Genomic DNA, 15,792 nt, shown 5'->3' with positions numbered 1-15,792 from the left:
ACAATGCTTAGGAGAAGCACTAAATGTTCACGTAAACAGAATTCGCGCTGTTTTCTTAAAGATGGTCTCTAATATGCAAATGTGGGCATAAAATACTCTTGACTTTTTTTTAATCTTTGCATATTAAAAGTGTCTAACCTTTTCAGTCGATTACATCGAGTGTATTAAAAAACATTATTTTATAAGACAGAATAAGTAAAATAAAATGTAATAAATCGATTTGTATATTTTCCATGGCGTTATATGGATCATCACAAATTAGAAATACAGACTAGGTAAAGATACAGAAAGGAGAAAAATAAATTGAGACATTGAAGGTTCAGGACGAATCCTGATATAAGTAAATATATATGAGCAATGGTAAAATAAAGAACGTAAATAAATCCCATGGAAATTAGCGCCTTCTGGTGGATGGTGAGAGTAAAAACATTTAGGTGAATACTGAGGTTTCTGTCTTACAGCAAATGTTCACATCTTTAGACAAAAACAAATGTTTATGACCACATTTTATTGTAAGATATATGCACCTCATTCCTCTATATCCCTTCGTGTATGTTTTGCTTGTTTTCGCTGATACTGTTTTTTGACGTTTGGAAAAGATTACGTAATCTCTTAGTTTTATTTTGAAAACATGTCCGGAAGCGGGGTTTTATCATTGGGCATGCGCAGTTCACTAGGAGGAAAAGCTTCAGCGGGTATCAGCAGTTGGGAACTGTAAACACTATCTTCCAAGGCTACTTCTCTCTGTCATTGGGATGGAAATATAAGGTAAACCCCCTCTTAAAAATACTCACCTCTGTAGCGTATTGTGATTTAATTTTTTGGTTACATGGTGTACAAATAGCTTATACAAACCTTGGCACACAGTTGCACACAGTGAGGTTTTGTCCTAATCTACAGCTAAGGCGTAAACGGCCACATATGTATGAATTTGTAAGCTAACTCACAAAGGTCTGCTTCAAATAGTAATCAAACCATCGCGCTGTAATAAAAGCACTTCCCCGCATGTACCGGGGAAGTGCTTTTTATAACGCTAGCTCCTGATCTTAGCCTCTCCCAAATACTGGGGAAGTTAATCAACGTCTGTCAGCAAGTGTTACTTCGTTTATTCTAGTTTTCTAAGAGAAACATCGGCTTTAGATAGTCACCAAAACCATATTTATACAGTAACATTTTGTGGAGTCTGAAAATGAGCGATATTTCATTCATAGCTTTTTGTTTTGCACATTTTAGAGAAACTAGTAGTTAGCCTGTGTTAGCTTAGCTACGTTTGTCGGTAAAAAAAAAAGTGTATCTCATATTACTGGGCGTTTTTTATGAACATGTTTTTTTCCCCCATCTTATTTCTAAGGGGGCTTGTTCAGTAAAATTACTGCAATGAGCTAAATAGATACACTAAATCCGACTTACTTGTTTTCCTTTGTGGTCCTAAACATACAAAGACAGCAGAACAATCAAAACTGTCATACAGAAATGCAGAGTTTATGAGCTGCATTTGTCATCTCATACACGTACACAGTGCAGACACTGCTTGAATTCAGGTATAATTGATTTTTAGAAATGTTCCCTAAAGTACCTTGATACATTATAACATAATTTTAACTAAATGATACCAGGGGCATTTTGTAAGTGATTTTAAAACAGAAAGATGGGTGAACTGACAAGATTAATGTCTATGTTGTTGCCTGTGTTGACATTTTAATAATTTATCCTTCTCCTTGTTTTAGCATGATAAACAAATGTTGTAGTGGCAAGAGTAAAGTTTACCTGAGTTTTGTTTACCATTTAAAATTAAATTCTATCTGTTTACCATGAATAGATAGAATGTTGTTCTTCAGAGATGTCTTCAGCCTGACCATTGCCTTCCTGCAGTTTCTCATCTCTTTTCAGTGCTCTGTACGAAGCAAAGCATAAAACAAGGGGCTGGTTTTTTACAAGGTTACGATGCCTTATTTGTGGCTGAAAAAAGACAATTTTCTGTAATATTCAGAAATTCACATACCTCCTGCTGTTCTTGATGTCATACTTTGAAGTACTTTCAGCTATAGACAACATCCTTAATATACACAAATTGGGTCTTTCATTTGTTAATCTGATGTAACTTTAAATTTGCATGCCCTTATTAAGATGAGTTTATGAACAAAACATTATATCGTAGCTAAACATTAACACTTCAAACTTCCTTGTTATAATAAGTGGGTGGACATAACGCTGTAGTCAATAAATGTTACGTTTTTTAGGGCTTTATATTTCAATGAAGAATAGATCTGACTGCACTTTGTGTGTCTGCTGCTAATGTTGACGAGAACTATATTGTTTTGATGCAAGAACAGAACTGTTAAGAAGGATTTTAATGCTGAACATGACATATCATAACGACAAAATGTGCTCAACAGATGACGAGCGCAGTCAGGAAGGTTTCTTTTCAATGGAAATGAATTTGATAGCATTACGTTACAAAGGCCTGCTCTTTAGGGTTGTGAGAAAAGAATGTAAAAGATGACATGTGTTTCCAAGAGACAATGTAAATGCAGAAACTATTTGCATTTAAGTTTTAGAAAAATGTTGAGCCTTGATGAACAATAGATGGTGAACAATAGATGGTGATTTGTTCTGCTGTCTTTATAGGGTGACGTGAATCAGATATTGTTCTTCAGTGCATGGACACAAAGCCAATGCGCAGGTAGGTTTAAATATACATAATTATTTTTCTGTTGCCTCTGGACTCTAGAGCCCTGTCTGCATTAATGCAGTTTGAGAATTACAATTGAAGGCATTGTTACTTTCTCCAACATAGTTCTGACAATTTTACTTATTCTGACATCAGCATATTAGCCATAATTGATTTATGGGGGAAAAGTTAATGGCTTCACACTCTGGAGTGAAACAAAAAAGATTTTTGTCTCCACATTGCATTATTGTGATAACAGTGTATGCAATACATATATAGTAAAGAACTTCCATGAATATTTGTTAAATATTGAAGTACCATGCATTCAGGCTTTGAATGCCTTGAATATAGTCAGTAGTAGTAGTAGTTTAATGTACATAATTAAAAAAACTACAACTAAGTTGTTTCAATGCGAAACAGCAGACGTCAGCCTACTGTGGTCCAGTAGCTGGATAGACGACTCATCTATCTGAAAGGCTCATTTATTGAGATTTGTTTGCTAGAAGGAAGACAGTAAAACCTTTTTAATTCCTTATTTATTGCAAGTCGTGTTGTCGCTATCCCAACAATCACCAGCGTTATCTCACATTTCATTTTTTCCTAATATCGTTCAGCCTTATTGACTTGGTTAAGAGTTGAAGTAGAACAGGAATGTGGTTACACACACCCACATGCTATGAATAAACTATTGCCATCACCATGACTGTAAAAAGAACTTGTTGGATTACCATGTGTGCATGAGGTTTAAGAGGCAACAGAGGTTAATTGGCAAAAGGGGGTGGAATACCCACTATATATTTAATATCAGTCAATAATGTCAATAGTTTTAAAGTTATAGTTGTATTTCTGGAGTTCTGTTTTATTTAGGAGGATAAGGACTGAGTGTAGATACAGTCCCTTGCAAAAATGTTTCCATCTCTGAAGCTTTTTTTTTTTTTACATTTTGTCATATCACATTTACTAGATTACTGAATCTTATTTGACAGACCAACACAAAGTATAAATGTCGAATTGTAAAGGTGATCATAATATTGAAGTAGAAATAAAACTCAGATAGAAAGGTAAGAATTTACAGTCACCTTAACATATTATATTACATCCACTTGTGTGCAATTTGAACTCGGTGAACTCTGAGAACACAGCTGCTCTTCGAAGGCCCCAGAAAATTGAGAGAGAATGCTGGTAAAGACGAAAGAGCACATCTGACAGGTCAGGGATAAACTTATAAAGAAGAGTAAAGCAGAATTAAGCTCCAAACTCCCTCCCCCCCCAAAAAAAAAAAAAAAAAAACAGGTTTAAACATCTGACAGAGCAGTGGTCAATCCATCTGGAAATAGTTATAAGACACAAGTCTAAACCTTGGTGTCCAACTAAACTGATGAGCCAGGAAAAAAAGCATTGATCAGAGAAGCAGCCAAGTGAACAACTAAGTGGCAAATAAAACATAGTCTAACCTTTTTATTCTAGTCAGTTGCAGTTGCTTATATTTTTAAACTATCATCTACTTTGTGTTAGTCTGTCATATAATACATTTATGTTTCTGGCTATGACATGACTCAATAAAAAAACAAATCAAGGACTATGCTATTACAACAAACTTTAAATGTAATGAGTTGTTTTACAGCAAAACTAAGTGCTTCAAGCATAAGTACAGCCTGTAAACGACGACTCATGTCTGTAATGTGTTTTCTGTTTTGAAGACAGAAAGAAAGCAGCCAAATTGAATTGAAGTTTGAAATGACCATAACGATGTATGAATATGACCGATTAGATTTTTTTGGTAAATATTGCCCCTTCAAACAGCACAATTTAAGTTGTAATTCAGGATTGTCCCTCCTTTACTGAATTTGTACCATCTAACGTCGGACTGTGAACTTTCTACTCACATTTGTTCTGAATCGATATTTCACTCTCGTTAACTCAACAGACTAGGTTTGCACAGTTATGTAAAGTAAAGTAAGAGCCGGCCGCAGTGGCATCTGTTGAAACGGATGTGTTTAAATGTCAGGGACCTTTGACTGCCGCTGTGAACATAATCTGAAGTGAAACCCAGCATCTGACTGTGTGTTCTCAGAGATAAAAAGATCTGGGGGGCACACCGAGGCAAGCGACTGGTGTGGATACGTTTACACTGACTGCTACATATACGGGTCAGCGGCTCCACTATATTTGGTTCAGCTGACTTAGAATTAGCCCAGGTCTGTGCAGTGGCAGTAGAGACAGTATAGAATGGACACACCTATTCGGGGAGAACTTTTAGGAGTAGGGAGGTATAAAATATTCAATTGGATTCAATACACAGAACAAAGTAAGGTGAGCTGTAGAGGACTTCAGTCATTAGAGTTTTCTCCATGAAGTTGTGCTTATTAATGCCGTGTTATTCAAAACCCGATGGCCTGCATATCCAGTGCAAAGTGCCAAGTTGAAGTTTAATTTCAGCTCTTTCATTTTCCTCTGTCCAAACTGTCACTGAGTGAAGCTTTGCTTTTTTATGCTTCAAGCTTCTAATTTGTGTAAATTTACTTCAGGTTAACAGAAGAACATCCGACTTTATATGATGCCATTTCAGAATTTGGACATCTGTAATACATCTGGAAAACATGCTACAAAATTTTGCATTACTGAGTAACAGCTGTAAAATATCACTTACTTTTGTAGAAATAGGTTATTTATGTGATTTATGGTGCACTTATTTTCCATTACATCTATATTTGTGTAATCTTTTTTGCTAAATTGCCACACGTTAGACAGAATTAACCAGATTGCTCGTGCAGTTTCTGATCTGCCAGGTTAGACGTGTGAAAAAAAAGAAAAAAACTTGTACTTCTGTTGCAAAACAAAGCTAATTAATGAGGATGCCAAGTTGTAATTCTGTTTTTCTTCTTTCAAATTTGTTCCTTTTTTAACATTTTTTAATCAAAGGGCCACCAGCGCACGTCAAGACGCCACTGGAATGGACATCACCAGCCGCTGTACTCTGGGGGACCCCAACAAGCTGCCTGAAGGGGTCCCCCAGCCAGCACGCATGCCTTACATATCGGACAAACACCCAAGGCAGACTCTGGAAGTGATCAATCTACTGAGGAAACACAGGGAGCTGTGTGACGTGGTGCTGGTGGTGGGCGCCAAGAAGATTTACGCTCATCGTGTGATCCTCTCCGCCTGCAGCCCGTATTTTAGGTATGAGGAGGCGCTCTGCGGTTTCTCCCCCTGGCACGCTTTCCATTAAATTAAAGGTCACAAATCTGGAGGTCCTGAGAATTGGCTTCAGTAGTATTGAATCTGTGTTTCGGTGGTCTCCTTAGGGCGATGTTTACTGGGGAGCTGGCAGAGAGCAGGCAGACTGAAGTGGTTATCCGTGACATTGATGAGCGAGCCATGGAGCTGCTCATTGACTTTGCCTACACCTCACAGGTAGGAAGGACGGCACAAAAATACTTGCGCACACATGCTGGTGGAAGCTGAAAATCTGGAGATTTTAGTTTATTCTACTGAGTTTCGATCCCGTGATGCTTTTAAAGTGGCTTTTTTTCCTTACTAGTTTGAATTAGGTTTTAAATAAAAGAGTTATGATGGTTTACCTCATAGAAAACCCCAAACCTGTGTCTGCTTGATAGGAAAAAATATGTAAACCTTGTCTGGCCTTGTAGGTGACAGTGGAGGAGGGGAATGTCCAGACGCTGCTTCCTGCCGCCTGTCTTCTCCAGCTGGCTGAGATCCAGGAGGCCTGCTGCGAGTTTCTAAAGAGACAGCTGGATCCATCCAACTGTCTGGGCATCAGGGCCTTCGCCGACACCCACTCCTGTCGGGAACTGCTGCGAATTGCAGACAAGTTCACACAGCATAATTTTCAGGAGGTAAAAACATAGATGCAAGAAGAGGAAGAGCGCTTTTAAATTTTCTGTTGTTTGTATTGATCCTGTCCTAAGCTCTGCCAAGGGAATTACTTTTAATGGAGACGCAGCACATTACTGTAGTGATTTAGGTTTGTACGTCTTCTCCACGGAGGTATCACTCCTTCTACTTAAAGAGAAGGACAAGCTCATGGGAGCTATAGAAGACTGGATTCCACTTAGGAGGAATTGCTTTTTTTTACTATCTGCTGAACAGCCACAATACAAATGTGCAGAAGTGGCATTCAGTGTCTTTTTATTTGTTTTTAATACACCGTCATTATTTCTGCTGTTTCAAGCAGATGTAAAATCGATATGGTCAAATAGCTCCTCAACCAGTTTTCTTAATGTTTTTTTTATTATCATTATTATTGTGAATCTCTGCAAAAATAATCAGGTAGGGAATCAGCAGAAGAGAATATGTCTCTTATTTTGCTAGAGTCTACAGTGAAATATGTTGAATGTTTAATTCAGAAACCGTTATTTTGACGTTTCTGCTCTCATAATTACAATGACAGACTTGTGAGATAAATTCTGATGTCGAATGATTTAATCAAATATAGGTGAGCGTCTTCAATTAGTCAACAGAAAAAGAACATTTATAGAACATAGCGGTTTGCCTCCGGTGTGGTGCTCTCACGTGTCCTGTTAATTTAATAATGATACATGATTGGTGCTGCTGTTCATTTCTTTGGTCCTTGAACCGATAAGACATTGCTGCCTTTATACACAGTGTCTTTACTTCACTGTGAGGAGTATGACATGTCAAATCCTAAAATGGTAACTGAATATGTAAATTGAAAATTGAAATTACTTCAGAACTTCACACTAATCAAAGTGGATTTACTGAGACTTGAATCCTCCTCTGCGTGTGATTGAAGGTAATGGAAAGTGAGGAGTTCATGCTGCTTCCTGCCAACCAGCTGATTGACATCATCTCCAGCGATGAGCTGAATGTGAGGAGTGAGGAGCAGGTTTTTAACGCCGTAATGGCATGGGTGAAATACAGCATCCAGGAACGCAGACCCCAGCTGCCCCAGGTTTGTTGGAGAATTGTTACAGCAGGAAGCCGTGCGGTTAGCGAGTGGTATTTCAGAAAGTTCTGGATCATTTAAAACGTCTGATTGTTGGTTTTTATCCTGAGATGAATCTGGTAGTTTTGTTGCATTTCTTTTTCAAAATAATGTCTGCATTTTGGTATGTTTAGGCTTCATATGTGCTTCATTATTTCCTGTTGATGTTCAGATGAGATGCATGATGCCCCTGCATATTTTTTTCTCTGCAGGTTCTGCAGCATGTACGTTTGCCACTATTAAGTCCTAAGTTTCTGGTGGGGACCGTTGGTTCAGACCCACTGATCAAAAGTGATGAAGAGTGCAGGTGGGTGTTTTTGTAACATAGATATTCAGTAGTGTAAAAAAGTGTTTGCCTCCATCCCGATATACTATTTTTATTGCAATTTTATCTCACTTCAGTGTTTCAGAATATCAAACCAATTTAAATATGAGTGAAAGCCACACAAGTAAACACAAATATGAGTTTTTAAATGAAGAAGGTAGGAGAAAAAGAAAACCCTACATGTGTGACAAACGTGCAAAAAAAGCAAACAAACTAGGAAATCAGGAAGCAGTCAAACACTTTTCCACATCACTGCATATTCCAGTTGATCTAAAGGAAAATAAACAGAGACATGATGTAGTTTCTCAATTGTTTCAGAGACCTGGTTGATGAGGCCAAAAACTACCTTTTGCTTCCACAAGAGCGGCCGCTGATGCAGGGCCCCAGAACCCGCCCTCGAAAACCCATTCGATGCGGAGAAGTTCTTTTTGCAGGTCAGGAACAAAAAAAAAAATCCCAAAATGCAATTGTTTATCTCTCACGGTATTTTATATGTTGTCAATGTGTGAAATTTTAAAACGTTAGTATTTAGGTCCTAACTTTACAAGTTTGAGTCATTCTTTTTATCCTACTCTGCAGTGGGTGGCTGGTGCAGCGGAGACGCCATTTCCAGCGTGGAGCGCTACGACCCGCAGACTAACGAGTGGCGCATGGTGGCCTCGATGAGCAAACGGCGATGTGGAGTCGGCGTCAGCGTCCTCGATGACTTGTTGTATGCGGTGGGCGGTCACGACGGCTCTTCATATCTCAACTCTGTGGAGAGGTTGGTGCAACAACAGCTCATGTTCTCTTTACAGGCCGATCACCCAAAATACTATTGTTTAGTTTGATGAAGGAAGGGATGAAGTTCCCTTTAAACCAATGCTTGATTTCCACCTGTGCAGATATGATCCTAAAACCAACCAGTGGAGCAGTGACGTCGCCCCCACCAGCACTTGTCGAACCAGCGTGGGTGTCGCTGTGCTGGGTGGATTTCTGTATGCTGTCGGAGGACAGGATGGAGTGTCTTGTCTCAACATTGTTGAAAGGTTTGTCCTTGTGCATAAATCGAGCTCAGTTTACTTTTTTTTTGACACTTTATTAAATATTTAATCTTATAGTTGTTCTCATTTCCTGCCTGTAAACAGACATTCTTGTTTGTATAATGAGAATTGGAAGCAATAATTGAAACTGGCTTTGCCTTATCTCTTATTTTACCAGGAATAAGTTACTGTGTAATTGATTAACTGTATCTTAACATAACTTGCTTCTAGGTATGATCCAAAGGAAAACAAGTGGACTCGTGTGGCCTCAATGAGCACCAGGCGGCTTGGTGTAGCTGTCGCTGTGCTGGGAGGATTTCTTTATGCTGTCGGAGGGTCTGATGGGACATCTCCTTTAAACACGGGTACTTTACCTTGTAAAAGGGCAATATAAACCTCTTTCAACAGCCTCAACAGGAATACATTTAGATTAAAACCCCCTTTTCCAGGCTCCTAAAAGCTACTAAGCTACAAATGTTTCCGCCGTCTGAAACGATACCATTCTATTTCCATCCATTTTTCTGTCGTCAGTGGAGCGCTACAACCCTCAAGAAAACCGCTGGCACACGGTGTCTCCCATGGGAACGAGACGAAAGCACCTCGGATGCGCGGTCTACCAGGACATGATTTACTCTGTTGGGGGGAGGGACGACACCACAGAGCTGAGCAGCGCAGAAAGATACAACCCCAGGACCAACCAGTGGTCACCGGTTGTAGCTATGACGTCCAGGCGTAGTGGGGTCTGTATCTGAGGCTAAAACGCTCCATTAATAAACACTGAATGACTTTGGATTGTTGTTGTGTGACACTAAGCTGTAAATGTGTGCATCTGTAGGTGGGCTTGGCAGTAGTGAATGGTCAGCTGATGGCGGTAGGCGGCTTTGATGGGACAACATATTTAAAAACTATAGAAGTATACGACCCGGACGCCAACACATGGAGGTAAGTCTTTCTGATTTCATATTTAAAATGAGAAAAACTAGTAGTAAAATTTATATTGGTTTAGTTATTTAAATGTGTTTTTATTTGTTTTGAGTTTTAATTCAAATCTTATCTGACTGATGTTTAAGTGGAGACCTTCTGGTCTCCACTCTGGGCAAGTTGTGGTTTGAGTGATGTGCAATTTTACTTTTCCACAAAATGAATTTTACCGGTGTGCCTTTAAAGCCAAATAGCATGACTTTGACATATTTGTTGTGTCAATCAAGCGATCAAGTTTATTTGTGTAGCATATTACAGCAACAAAGCAACTTAAAGTGCTTTATATCATAAACAGACAAGAATATTTTAGTCACAGTTACAGATTCTTCTACCTGAGCTGTAAATCACTGCAGGTTCTCCACTCCCTTTCTCATGTCTGTGAGTCTAGGTGTATAAATACACATAGGTAGATCTGCTGGTGTGCAAAACTTCAGTCAGATGTTTAAAGCCTGGGATGTTGTTCAATAACGTAACCCTGCTGTAAACCTGGTTTTCTAACTAAGAGCCTTCTGGAAGCAAATTGATCATCTCAATTTTATCGGTTAACCAGAGTAAACAAGGCCTATCTATTCAACTGTGTGCTACTTTGTTTTATCTTGAATTAAAATGCATTAAAGCTTCTAGCATTTAAAATGTCAAAAAAGAATCAAGGTTACTTTTTATATTTTTTTTTTTATTCAACTGACATCATCATCATGTCTTCTGTGACTTGTGTCCATCAACTTGGTGTTTGTACTCTCACCTTTTCTCCAGGTTGTACGGTGGAATGAACTACCGCCGGTTAGGTGGAGGAGTGGGCGTCATCAAAATGACTCACTGTGAATCTCACATATGGTAACGGCACCCCCCTCATGCGTCGCTCGCCTCGCATACTTTCACTTCTCATGACGTCTCGATGGATATTTAAGCCGCTCTCGTGCCTCTAAAAGCGACAAGGATAAGAGAAACGTGGGAGTGGGCATCTTGAACTCTGGTCCATCCCCAAGCGTCACTCAGAGGTCATTAAGTTCATCCTGGCTGTTTTTTTTACATTTTTTTTTTATGTCTGATCAACTGTGCTCATTGCAAACTGAGGAGGGAGCAAAGTTTACAGAACCTCACTAAGCTTCCAGTTTGGACGGAAACGTAAGGATTTTTTGTCGTCCAAGCCTCACGGTCTGGGTTTGAATCAGCATGTGTGACAGATGGAGCACGCTACGCACATCACTGCTACCGGAGGAACATAATCTGATCTGTGAGTTTCAGAGAAAGGAGGATGTTGGAAAGAACTGGTTCACTAGACAAAGTTTGTAAGAACCTTGGCAACCTAAAGTGACTTTTTTTTGTTTTTTCAAATCGGCAGCCACCAGAATATTGTCTTCAAGAGACAATGGTGCACACCGACGGTCAGGAGCGAATCTGTGCTTTGTTTCGGTCCCTTGTAGTTTTTAAACTTGCATCTCAGCTGTGGCTTCACAGCTTATGCCACAGTTTTGCGGGATTGAGACTTCACACAATAAATTGTTACAGGCCTGTACAGTTGGATGTAATAGGCAATACGGTGTAAATGGGACTGTAATTGTTACCATTTTTAGAGTTAAGTTAAAATGGTCTAGCTGGTGAATGAAAAGAAACCAAGGTCACCAAACAGTGTAACTGTTTTTTTTAGGTAATTCCATGGCTGAATCTTAAAGGCATAATAACTGAGACTTAACATGAACATTAGGTTTAAGTACCTCCCACACAACTCATCTGTCCCAGATGACAAATGTTTGAATTCACCTCAAGAAGTAAGCAGCCACTTTTCCATCAAAGTCTGAAATGACTTAAAATACTGATGGTTTTTGTTCTTAAACCTAAAAGAAAAATCCCCAAAACTATTATCTTTAGCAAATAAAAACAGGCAATTTCTGCTGTTGAATAATTCACATTTGACGTAGGACTGAAAGAAAACTTAACGAAGGATTATATGACCTGATTCAGCAATGTGCCTCTGGTTCGCTGAATAGTTTTGTTCTGGGGAAAACAGTAGAACTGAAGAATAAGTCTGTAGTGTCAGAATTGATTCTTCCTTTTTAGTGTGGTAATAAGGTAAACATATGCAACATTAAAGTTGCCAGGGGGGTAAAAAAAAAAAAAATTGTAGTGCTTAGAATTCAGCTTGGTGTACAAAATCTAACCAACATGGATAGTTTTAAGAAATGACACCATTGTTTTGACTTCTTTTGGATCATCTGAGTTACCGTAGACACATCCAGGCATACCATTATCCATCTCCATTTAGATCCATAACGTTCCCAATTCCATTATCCGGAAACTGTGTTGCATTATTTTTAAGTCTGTGCTCAACATATCTGCTCTAAATGCAGTTAAAACGAGTTTCTGTAAAAGTGACGAGTAAAGTAGCACTAAAGGTTCTGATACTGGTTTACATAACCATAAGACTTTATGGCACAAAACCATGGTCTGCTCCTTGTCTTGTTTTTGTTTTTTTAACTAAAGTTGCGGATCACAGTGGCGCCACCTACTGGATATATGGTATGCTACACTAAATCAAAAAGAGTCGCTGATCTCAGCTCGGTGTAAGAATTACAGCCAGCATACATGGGAAAAGGGGTTTGGATACATATACTGCACTGTGACTGTGTTCACGTTTTAATTTTTTGCTTTTAAAACTTGTTTTGTAGGGAGCTGGAGGGAGGCTTCCATTTCAAAGAGAAGCTTAATATCATCAAAAGTTTCAATTGGAAATGAGACATTTCAGGATTTTTAGAGCTGGAATTATGTAGGAGAAACGCTTGCTGGGATTTGCTCCGTTACATGCAGTTCATCTGCGCTCTGTTCCACTAAACCAGCACACGCACACGCATGCACACAGGCACACACATGCACACAGGCACACACATGCACATAGATGCACACACACATAGGCGCGGCTGAAACGGATGCAGGCAGGTGTAGTTATTTTTAAACAATTTTCTGTGCGAGAAGGACCTAATATGAATGTATGTGAATATTCAGCGGTTTGTTGACGTGTGGAGTCGGCCTTCAAGCAGGTGTTCAGCATGACCCCCAGCCGTTTATGCTGTTGAAAGCTCACTTGAACTTTTGAATCGAAACACTTCCTGCCTTTTTTGTTGTTTTGTTTTTTTTGTTGTAAGCCGACATTGAAGATGGGCTCTGGAGCATGCCATACGTGTATATTAGTTGTGACATATATTTCATGCTGTCAGTTGCTTAACAAAACAAATTACTGTTTGACTAACTGTGGTTGCCTCACAAAAGAAACTGTTCTATTTAAAACTTCATAAATATCTCTGCTTTTATCCTGGGCAATCCACTTACTGTTCAGTTCTTTTCTCTACAGCTATTATTTACCACAGGCTAATAAACTGCTCTATTCTCACTGTCTGAAATCTTTTCTCATTACTTTTTAAATTCTTTTTTGCTTTTTTAATTTTGTTTTCAGTAACATGAAGCTTCTTCATTTCTTATGTGGGTCTGTGATTACATCTTACTCTCACCAAAATGTCATTGTGATAGATTTCAGCAGAATTAATACTTGTGTACCCGAATCAAAGACTTGTCATAGTATGTGCTGGTTAAAAGATTACTCTCTTAATTATGTTTAAGAATTTAAAAGCTTACCTCTGAGAGAAAATGATTTTTATCAGATGTATATAAGTGTCCAGAGTGCATCATGCCCTCTAAACTGTTGCTTTTTCTCTGGCTTTGTTCATGTCTTTTTTTTTTTTTTAAGGACATTTTTTTATGAAAACTTGAAGAGTTTGAAAGACAGAAAATGAATCAGCATTTTCAATATTCAACATTTTTGGTGAAAGAATTTATTAAAGATCTTTTTTATTCAAACATAGTCAAGAAGTGCTGTGCAAGATAGCGTAAAGAACATGGGGTTATCAAACCAGAGAGGGAAAAATTAGACATAAACATGCAAAAGAAGGTGAAGGAAAATGCTAATACCAGTGCAAATCCTAGTCAAATGCCTGGCTAAATTGTCTGTTTTTTAAAGTAATCCAGTGATTAGACAGGGTTGATTTACTGAGTCGTTAACCAGCTTTGTCTCGTCACCAGAAGCAGGATCGTCATTGCTACATCCCCATCAGCTTGTATTTTAAATACCTTGCATTTTGCATTTCGTTGGTGTTGGAAGATGTTTTTTTTTCTTTTTGGATGTGACAAAAACCATTCAGTCAGATGATCATCAAATCTGCTAAATTACGTACACTTGCTACTGGATTGACACAACTCAAGCACTACGACAATAATCAAGCAATAAAAATCAATCTGCAGCCACACAAGTTACCCTGCATGCATTAATGGACATTCTCTCCTATCAGGTTGTTGTGTGGTTTAGCATGACCCAGTTCAACTAATAATTATCTGACTTCTTACGAACCCTACTGAGGATTGCAAATGTATTCCCAGATAGAGATGATCAGTTGGCATTAAGCGTATATACAAAGTAGAAAAACGCTGCTCTGTACTATACTATCAAGTCTTTGTATTAGAGTAGGTCTTCTATGAGTATGAATGCATAACGTAGAGCAAACTAGAAATGAGCAAAAATCCCAAAGTTTTATCCACTGCTGCTGCATTTGATCTATAATACACAGTTGGGCTCATGATGGACAGTTTAGCAGAGAGATATAGATCAATATACCCGGGGCAGAGATACTGTATATTGTATTCCTTCTTACTTTCAGTGCCTTTGCTAATTTTTTATTTATTATTTTTTGTGGTTGCTAAAATAGCCTTTATTTCAATAGTTCTGGTTCCAGAATCATGTCAAGCGGCTCTTTTCCTAACTCTGCAGTGTTAGGAAACACTAACACTGGACTAAAAAAATAAGTCCATTTAAACAAAGAGTTTAAATGGAGTAGATTTTAAGAGAAAGTCATTGATTTTTTTTCAGGCCTGCAGTAAATTCCATAAACAAGAAGAGATGCGAATACTTAGGGCTGGTGATGGTTTTAGCTTTCACCTCAAACTTTTGTTTATCCATCCTTTCTCTGTCTTGTGGATGTATATTTTACAGACCTACGAAGACTCGACGATGCACTGGCCTGAAAAGTAAGCAGGGATGAGAGAAAGGTAATAGGCTTCTATATATGTTGTGCCCCAAAGGCTGTGCGAACAAACTCTGAACACACCTACAAGCTCCCACTCATCTGAAGGAAAGCAAACATTCACACATCCCTGCTTCTTGGCTCTCTTACCTTTTCAGTGCTGCTTATTTCTCCATCCCATCCTTCTCCCTTAACTGTCTCATAAATGTACACTGACCAGGCTATTCCTCTCTACCCCTATAAACCTTGAAGAATCACCCACCCTCCACAAGCTATGAAACCTTTGCCCTGGGCACATCTCCAAACAATCTGAAATGAACTCATATTGGTTTGTGCCTCAGCTGGAACCTGACGCTGCAGCTGTGTGTATACTCCAAATGTATGGCTGTGTCACTGGGGCTTTCTCACCATCTCGCAAGAAGTTCTAACCTGAACAGTGATCCAGAAATACAATCTGCTGCCCACTCTGTCCTGTTCCTGACCAGCACTTCCACAGAGAATACAAGAACTGAAGATGAACCAACAAGAGGGAAAAGGTTATGTTTATTCATCCGGCTTTGCAATGTAGGGTATCTAAATGCAAAATTACACTCACACCAACTCTGTTCTTGCTTTTATTTCTGTTCTTTGCCACTCCAGATGGGATTTTAAAAATGCAGTCGGCTTAAAAGTCAAATTCTGTTGCCTTCAACATGTAAACCATGAATTAATCACAGTGTCTTACACTGGTTTTTCAAAGCAGATAAATAATTCTAAATGTT

General features: G+C 38.7%; 1 protein-coding gene across 1 annotated transcript; it reads left to right on the top strand.

Annotated features, from left to right (window-relative positions):
• The first annotated feature begins 679 nt into the window (after positions 1 to 679).
• On the top strand, positions 680 to 13,360 carry klhl20 (kelch-like family member 20). Its single transcript, XM_055033561.1, has 14 exons — positions 680 to 768; positions 2,629 to 2,683; positions 5,594 to 5,851; positions 5,977 to 6,085; positions 6,322 to 6,528; positions 7,446 to 7,604; positions 7,850 to 7,944; positions 8,281 to 8,396; positions 8,542 to 8,725; positions 8,847 to 8,990; positions 9,216 to 9,349; positions 9,516 to 9,724; positions 9,820 to 9,926; positions 10,719 to 13,360. The coding sequence occupies exons 2-14, from the start codon at positions 2,661 to 2,663 to the stop codon at positions 10,801 to 10,803; spliced, it is 1,830 nt and encodes a 609-aa protein (XP_054889536.1). The 5' UTR covers positions 680 to 768; positions 2,629 to 2,660; the 3' UTR covers positions 10,804 to 13,360.
• The last annotated feature ends 2,432 nt before the right edge of the window (positions 13,361 to 15,792 follow it).

The sequence above is a fragment of the Poeciliopsis prolifica genome, unplaced genomic scaffold (assembly GCF_027474105.1).
Source record: "Poeciliopsis prolifica strain line A6 unplaced genomic scaffold, Auburn_PproV2 SCAFFOLD008, whole genome shotgun sequence".
NCBI lineage: Eukaryota > Metazoa > Chordata > Actinopteri > Cyprinodontiformes > Poeciliidae > Poeciliopsis > Poeciliopsis prolifica.
This window is presented reverse-complemented; position numbering and strand designations above follow the sequence as displayed.